At 46.1% G+C, this 9020-nt stretch overlaps 1 protein-coding gene across 1 annotated transcript; it reads left to right on the forward strand.

Annotated features, from left to right (window-relative positions):
- Positions 1-984: 984 nt before the first annotated feature.
- Positions 985-2737, forward strand: LOC112079654 (meckelin-like; the record flags this gene model as incomplete). The annotated part of the gene is made up of 7 exons (XM_024145541.2): positions 985-1051; positions 1152-1223; positions 1507-1569; positions 1705-1859; positions 2023-2131; positions 2220-2306; positions 2620-2737. Coding segments are annotated over 7 exons (658 nt in total), but the record flags the coding sequence as incomplete, so codon positions are not given.
- Between the last annotated feature and the right edge of the window lie 6283 nt (positions 2738-9020).

The following is a 9020-nucleotide window of genomic DNA, read 5'->3' on the forward strand; positions in this document are numbered from 1 at the left end:
ACCCTCTCCTCTTCATCATAATGCTCTGGAATGGTGTGACTGGTGTTCAGAGTTCTCGCCACCAACGCGAACTTCCATCACCGTCACATGTCCACCTAGAAAAACCCGTATTTCTATCCGTACTACAGACATACATCACACCAAATAATAATACAAAATCAGGCTATTTCAATTGACTATCATTCACCGACCCAGTTTAAAGTCTCAGCAATACAATTTCCTGGCCAATTTCTGAACACAGAGTTTGCACCGTATTGAACCAGCTCATGTAATCTTAGCGAATAGTGAATGTATCAAAACATCAAACACATGTTTTTAATGTTTAATTGCCATTCCATTGCTACGTTCCACCAATTATTATGGCGTTTCTCCCCTCAGCAGCTCCACTGCGGGCTGAAGCTGCAGTGGTTGTTCTCCTGTCTCCTGTAGCATAACAGAGAGGATGCTATGGGTGTATCCTCTGTCCGTGCAGCTACTGAGCAGAACCAGTGTCAGGCCCGTCTGGGAGATTACTGGAGTGAGTAAAACTGGGAGTATACTGGGTTAGACAGCAGTGGAGGAGCCACATCTACAGGATGTGATGCGTTTAGTGTGCGGCGCTGTTGATGTAATCTGTATTGTTGTTACTGTCGTACTGTATGGGCGGATTCCAGGCACCCTCTGAAGAGGCCAGGTTGAGGGTGTAACGGAGCTGAACCTGCCCTCTCAGCCCTACAGCTACGAGCCAGTTACCACACAGCCAAGTCTTCCGCAGAACAAACTGATATCTTCTCGCTCTAAACTCTCAATGCATCAACTTTAAATTCTCCTGATTAACCTTGAACCGTTTACTGTCTGTCTGTCTGACTGTCTCTGTCTGTCTCTGCTCTAAACTCTCAGATGGCATGACTTGTTAAGATTCTGCTGATTGAACCGTTTACTCTCTGTCTGTCTGTCTCTGTCTGTCTCTGTCTGTCTCTGTCTGACTCTGCTCTCTTGTCTCAGGTGTCAGAGATGCCAGGCGTCCCTCATCAACACCTCGCAGTCCTGTATGTGTGGTTCCAACATCCTAGTGAGCCCAACCTCTATAATACGCGTGTGTGTCATGTATGGGTTTAAAATGAAATACAAGTCTAGAGCATCTCTGAATCATATGTCGTGTTTCTTTACAGGCTGGAGGTATGTGTTTCCCTCCTAACAACCTCCCTACAGCTGTGAACCCAAACGTCAACTATGCCGAGCTGGTAAGTCAACACAACAGGGCCCAGTTTTTCAAATGTTATCTATCTGGATTTTGTCTATCGGATAAGATTAAATGCATAGAAATAGAACGAATAATTTACTTGAATGGGGTATTCCGTTGTATTCATTCTATTTCTCTGTTTTATTTCTCGCCGATAGGCGAAATCCAGGTAGATACTGTAATTTTTGAAAARTTGATCCCAGAATATCAGTGAGCCTGCTGTAGTTATGTGACTGTGGAGTTATAGTAACACTGTAACACTGTTTGGTATGTTCCCCCTGTAGTCCCTTCCTGTGCAATCAGCATGGTTCTCCACAAACCTCTACTCTTCAGCAGCTGCCTGCTTGGTAAAATATACAGCCTCTCAAATACCTGGTCATCTTTCTGTCCCTGGACGATCTATGTGCACTTGTCCGTGTGTGTGGTGTGTGTCCTGCAGGTGTTCTCTGACCTGACCGTGTTGGTATGTGTGCGTTGTACAGGTGTATACTAACCTGACAGCATGCCAGGCATTGGGGAACATGTGTGTGATGAACATGCACTCCTTCAGCAGCGTGGCCAACGATGCCTGTRGTCTCTACAACACCATCTTCAGAGCTACCGCAGCCCTGGGATCTACACAGGATATATCCTACTGGTAACCTCTAACCCTTTTCCTGACCCCTAACCTATAACCCCTAAAACATCTTCCGAAGATCTACTCTTGCTCTGGAGTCTCTAACCACTGTTTTCAACCAATGATGTCAAATCTGGAGTAGATCAGTCAATGGAACTGTCCATTCCTGCCCCTGTGACTTTAGGAGAGCCAATCTCCCATGGCTTTACTACGGGGACCAGCCGGGTCTGGCCAACCGCGTGCTGCAGACAGAGCCACTTCCMACTGGATTCAGCTTCAAGGGACGCAACAGGGTCCGTAACACACACATTGACCCAACACTATTACCATAACACCTATGATGATCACTCCGATTCTACGTGCGTTGTCTCTCTTTCTCAGAATACAGACATCAACCTAGTGGCTGCTGTCTACAATGCCAGAGGAGACTTCCTCCAATGGGAGAAAGTGGGAGGAAACAACCTGCAGGTAAAACAGGAAGTTCATCTTGATCCTGACTAGTGAAGGCTAGTCTTGCATTGCCACGCTTTGCAGTCTCATAATGACTCCCATTCATATTGAATTTCAAGCTGAGCTGTCTACTGTAGTAATATTTGTAACGACCTGAGGTTGGGAGCAGAGCCCTGAGTGACACACAAGTCTAGCCTAAAGGTGTTCTTCTTTCCATCACACTGTTGGTTCCAGTGTTGAGACGACAGTGTTTCATGATACAGCWYRRTYMWWSATCAGTCGTTATCATTATTAGTTTTGACATGAGGAAAGTRACTGTCTSCTCTCCCAGCTCTGTCCAGACACCGCCAGGAGACAGGAGGCAGCTTACACCTTTGGCACGGCCTACCAGGAGACTGTGAGTTTCTACCTCTATCCAGTGCTTGACTTGGACTGAAATAGGTTCCGGTACTCATTTTGGATGCCACTACTGTTTATACAACATTTTAAAAAGCTTCGAGACAGAGGCACGTTTCTAAATATGTACAACTAACCGAATAAGTTGGAGTAGAAACATTTGCGTATAGAACAGACATGTATTATTTTCCTGCTTGATATATGATGATCTAAAACAGCATCACCAGCACACACAGCCATCTCTGTGAGGAGGCTCAAGGATGCGGTCGTCTGCAGGGAGGCGGCTGGTGATGAATCTGGAAGGTCTGAGTGTCTGTGTTGGTAAGTGAGAACTCTCTGACCACACAGAGACTCCTAAGGAGAGAGAAGGGAGAATAGGTTGGAATAGCTTATTATATCGGGAACGAAATACACCTATCCCAATTTTCCACACCCCCACTCGTCATTGTCTCGTCTTTGCTGATCTGCTGCTGTCGTCTGTCTGTGCTGGGCTATGTCGTCTCTGATAGCGCTCTCTCTTGAGTTTGATAGTTCATCTTCCATGTTGGTTTTGTACGTTGGCGTGGAGGAGCCCGTCGATGTATGTAACCAAAACACTGTGGGACTGGCGCAGCACGGAGATCTAAAGAAGAAAAATTTAGTTTTAAATGATGATATGCATTAAAACAGCAAGCAGTTTCATCAGGACCATCTACTTTACAAAATGTGCCGGCAGCTGAGACACCACTGTATCATGCTGTGAGAGTGGATCTCACGTTGCTGATGAGCACTAAAGGTCACATAACGCACGTATCTTGATCTTCTTGCCACAAAACGCTCGCCCATGAAACGTGCAAGTTTGAAGAATGATCTGCAGAGAGAAAGTGAAATGCACACACAGTGAGAAAGCCTGTCCAGAGACCACCTGGTACAGGCTCCGACAACGTCTGGCAGTATCATCAGGGGTGTACTGACTGCAGCAGTCCAATGCAGGCCCGCGGGTGGCGGCAGGCATAGCGGCCGCGTCAGGCTGTAGGGAGGGGAGTAGGACTGCAGGGGGCGCTGGAGATCTGAGGGGTCTAAGGGCAGGACTGGAGACGCAACACTCAGATCACAGGGAGAGAGAGAAGGAGAGCAACAGAGTCAAGAGAGAAGGTTTAGAGCCGTGACTTTAGAAATGTATCAGGGGAGAGTGGCTGAAATTTTCTCTGATGGGAAAGAAGAGAGTCACAGAGAGAGAACTGGAGAAAGCACAGAGGGGCAGATGAGAGAGAGTAACAGAGGGACAACAGAAGGGAGACAGAGACACCAGAGGGGCAGAGAAGACAGTCAGAGGACAGCAGTTGAGAAGAGACACAGAGGAGAAGAGACAAAGACGGAACAGAAGGAGAAGAGCAGCAAGAGAGAGAGAGAGGGACAGAGAAGAGGACGAGACACAGGGATGGCGGACAACGGAGACAGAGTACGAGAGAGGACCAGAGGGAGAGGAGACGCAGCAGACACAGAGACAAGGACAGACAGAGAAATATTCAAGGAGGACAGACAAGACACAGAGGATAGAGACGAAAAGAAGAAGAGAGAGCCAGCAGACAAGAAAGCTAGAGTAGAGAGAGGAAGAAATGTTGTGTGTACCGTCCAGTAGGAAAAGCACAGCATGATCTGGAGTTGGGGCTTGATCTGCGTAATGGTCTGAATCTCATTCCACTCGTTGGCCAAATGTGAGGGTCTCCAGAGTGCTCTGAGCAGCAGAAGGGTTTGTGCATTCGCCTCAACCGTGTTGCCTATGGTATTTGGTATTCCCTTGGCAACACACTGTAAGTGCATGGTCACTTCTATATTCAGGAGGAGCGAGGGGTAAAACTACTGGGTTCAGAGAAAGGGGACTAGTACCTCGGACTGGTCTCTGTGTTGTTTGGCGTGTTGCCCGCGGCTGGTCTCTCCCAGTCCCTCATGAAAAGATATCACTGCAATGCTGGATAAAGCTTATGGACGGAACCTCACAGTCTGGAGGACAGGAACGACATTAGACAGTGGTTTTTCAACGTTGTTTTCAGCAGGGATTCCCATTCTTTCGTGTAGACATTGGTCTCGTGACCGCCACCCAGCCGAATTTCTAATGACCAATATATCGATATCGGCCAATATTCACGCTATTCGATAATAGGATGAAAGGCAAATATGTCCTTTTCCCCCCACACTTTATTATTAGGATTAGGAGGCTTCCAACACAAGGTCACCACAGGAAAGTGGGAAATACTGTCCTCAGCAAAACCTCTGCCTATCCAAATCTGCATGTGCTTCAGGGAGAGAAAGTTGTGAAGTAGTCGATCCTTGAACAAGTGAGCTGCTGCAGTCTTGCAGTGTTTTCCCCGTAAAAACAGGGTTATTCTTTGGACTGTGAATTCCGTTTATGTTAGTCTCGTTTGCTTCTGTTTTCCGAACGATTCGGGTGTGAGCTTAATCGGAATGTGTGTGTGGGAAGTATCTGGGTGGATCCCAGTCTAAGCATGTGCTACGAAATTAGTACCACTATCAGATATTAGAGCATAAAGATGAGGACAATGGTACTATGCTCTAGGATGGGATTGATGAGGCCTTCGATCTTCTATTATGCCATTGGCAAACTTGTCGCCACTACCAACTAATGTTATGTGAGGAAAAGACCTGTCAGCATTATATAACGAGTAGATAGTGTATCCTCTATGACCGTTTGATTTAATGAATTTTGTGAAATAATAGATTAGTTAGGATACCTTTGGTATAACTAAAGCCGACTCGACTTAGCTCACATAGAAGGATTTCGAGAAGCTTTAGACAGTTGCACCAGATTCATCACTATATATGAGACAGAGCACCTTTATATTTTTCTGACAGTTTTCTACATGAGGCTTGTAGTCAGCAGTGCAAGCAGTATCCTTGAGTCATTGGCACAGACAGAAAAAGAACACAGTATATAGACAATTTGGAAGCTAGACTGTTCACTCTACTATCCAGCAATAGTTTGGGACAGTTATACAAAGCATTCGTACAGATCCCCCCACTACAGGTAGTTGAGACTGACTCCTAGCTTCTTAATTACCATCCTCGTATGCATTTAGTTGTTTTAGGTGTTTGACCAATTTATATACTTTACACACCTTAAAAATCTGTAAATGGACATTTTAATCATCGCAAAGTAACATTCAATTATTTTTTTAATCTCTTAACATAATTAGGAGAACCAATATAAATAATTTACTAAATCACACTTTAATTTTTCAAATAATCTGTACTGTAAATACCCCACAATCTACCCGATAAAAAAATCAATATACTTAACGTGCAATCTCCCCCCGACGCACCACCACTAGGTTCGCCTCCCCTAACCGACTTTGAATACCACACATTTTAGACAAATAGGAAAGCATACAACTCAACATACCAGCTTTGTTCACAGGCTGTGTGATGGAGCCTCTCAGCCTTGCAGAGCAGACAAGGCACAACCGAGCCCCACATCACTCGACACACAAAGCACCTCTCATCGACAGAGCCTCGGTAACCGCGGGCTAGCAATGCCACAGACCAAAAGTGTCTCTGGGTTCAACCTAGACACACCCACGCCATCAGGCGTTCCGTATGCAAATGTTTTTAATGTTCTTGTGTGGTGAGGGGTAGACAGGAATAAGACGCAGCAGGCTGGGATGGAGATGCGAAAAAGAACTTGACGCTGCTAGTAGTGTCTAGACAGCGCCGCAGAGGAAGAAGATATAGAGAGAAGAAATAAGTGTTTCTGAACTGCAACATCACGATCAGCATCTCACTCGTATACAAATAAATTTTATTTATCATGGTAGTTATAGTATTCTTTTTAGTCATATGTGTTTTTTTTTTTTTTTTTATGTTATTTTTATTGTTGTGTTTATCATATATGTATATATTATGTGGTATGTTTTTGTATGGGGGGGGGTGTGTTTGCTTTTTGTTTGTGTTTTGTTGGGACGATGTTGATTGGTCTGCTGATTCGGTGGGAGCGGCATGCTTCCAATTCTGTGCCTGTAATAAGGAAGATGTCATTGAGCAGTAACACGGGACCTTGTGTTGCCTACACCGGTGATGAAGAGAACGACCGTCTAAGGCACAGATCACCAGCCGTAAAACAACAGGACTTCATACGGTCTGAGAGCTAAGAAAGGGAACGCGGAAGTGAGATATAAGAGAGAAATATTCGACGACGCGGAAGCAGAGACAACGGTGAGGAAGATGAGAGAGCGTCAGGGAAAATGAGTGATAAGCAAACAATTGCAATCGGAATTCTCATTGTAATATGAAAATGCCTTTTGGGTGTTTAAGGTATATGGATGTAGGGAAGTCAGGCGGTATCTGCAGTTTAAGTGTCAAGACCGCAGGAGGCAAGGTTATGGTCAACTCGGGGAGGAAAGAGACAATCTCACGCTTCCAACTTGAGCTGGAATATCTCATTATCAACAGTGTGCAGGCGGAACTATACTAGAACTAGCAATAAGCCGCCGACCACACGACAGCACCATAGTCAGGACGATACCTGCACACGACTACTACCACACGATCACCAAACGTCACACGGAGCACAACAACAAGTCGAGACTCTCCGCCACAACTATCTAATCATAATATGCGTCACGTCATACTATATACACACTGCAATCGACAACGGATGACTAGTTGAGCCGGGTTCTACAGTCATCACGATTACAAATTCTACCAGATATCTACTAGCCAGCCCGTCCGCCGCGCACTGTCAGATGTCTTGCTCCAGACAGGCTAAACAATTTTTTTTGCCCGCTTTGAGGACAATACAAGTGCGCTACTGACACGGCCCTACCAAAACCTGCGGGCTCTCCTTCACTGCAGCCGAGGTGAAGTAAAGACATTTAACCGTGTTTACCCTCGAAGGCTGTGCAGGCCCAGACTGCATTCCCAGCCGGCGTCCTCAGAGCATGTCCTCGGCCAAGACCAAGTCTATGGGCCTCTATTTGGAGCCTTCGCTGTGTCTTGAGTCGATCTCATCACTATATGCTCATCACTAGCTATAAATCGACACCGCTACGAAACACAAGTTACAGTGCGCGATTTAGGGGATGTTGTGTGTGCTGCTGCTGCATCAGGCGTAGCTGATGCTGCTCGCTTTGTGTGTTATGTCTTACTCACAGAGAACAGATAGGAGTGGTCGGTTGTTGGGGCAGTGATAGAGGACATGTCGTGTGTATCCAGTCACAGTAGGAGACGAGGGTATAACCCCTGTCATGATCATGGTAAGTCAGCTGGCTAAACTGCGCAGGAGCTCATGAAACTGTGATCACATAATACACACAGCACACCTATACACGTAGTTTTTCGCATACCTCGCAACACATTGCAATGATCATGCGTCGTATATCTTGAACTAGGATGTGTGCCTTTGAGAGCTAGTCAAGGACCATATCACCTCACCCTCTGGACACTCTCGACCACTCCAATTTGCTTTGACCGCCCAATAGTGTTGGTGTGGCTAGTGCAACAAGACATCACGCCAAACCAATCCTGATGCTGCTGTGGCCGATGCGTAACTGACTCTAATTGCGACAGAGCGCAAGGCTTTCTTCTCTCTCGCACCACTCAGAGTGACCTCCCACTCAGTCACAACACAATCGCTCCGATGGTACAGTCTTAGCAACCGCATGTTACTACTGGACAAGATAGCACAGACACTCACCACCACACAACCACACACAACAACATACGACATGACACACAAATGCTTGTTCATGCGATTTCACACAAGACTCACACCAACGACCATTATTTCTAAAGAATAACTTGTTAGAGGGAGTACAGGATATTTAACCACACACATGAGATAAACCTCCCGCTGCCCACATTTCACATAGAGTGAACTTCTGCTTGTCCTAGTAGGTTGAGGTTGCGTGTGGGAGAGGGGCGAGCAAGTCTCCTGGGCCTCTCCTCGGCTCAGATCCACAACACATCGTCTAGACGGCATCTCGACAGAGGCTCAGCATAAACACGGCAACAAGTGTCTGGTAGGCGGAGAGAATACACTCTGACCGACGGAGTCACATCTAGCGTAACTATGAATTGGCGCTAAGTGAGACGAAACAACTGTCACCCATGAGAAAACACAGCAACATGTGGACGAGATATATCGAGGAGGAAACCGCCCGGAGCGTTTGTGTGAGGGTGAGGGTAGAGTATATCCCCGCGAGTCTTCTGTGATGCCCGGCTACTCCATTTCAATGTTCTATAGGATTGCTGCTCGCGCCTATAGTTCTCCTCATAAAGTAGCTACTATTTATCTTTCAAAAGTTTGTGGCGCTTCTGCACCTACATATATGTATAGTCAGT

The sequence above is a fragment of the Salvelinus sp. IW2-2015 genome, unplaced genomic scaffold (assembly GCF_002910315.2).
Source record: "Salvelinus sp. IW2-2015 unplaced genomic scaffold, ASM291031v2 Un_scaffold8867, whole genome shotgun sequence".
Classification (NCBI taxonomy): Eukaryota; Metazoa; Chordata; class Actinopteri; order Salmoniformes; family Salmonidae; genus Salvelinus; species Salvelinus sp. IW2-2015.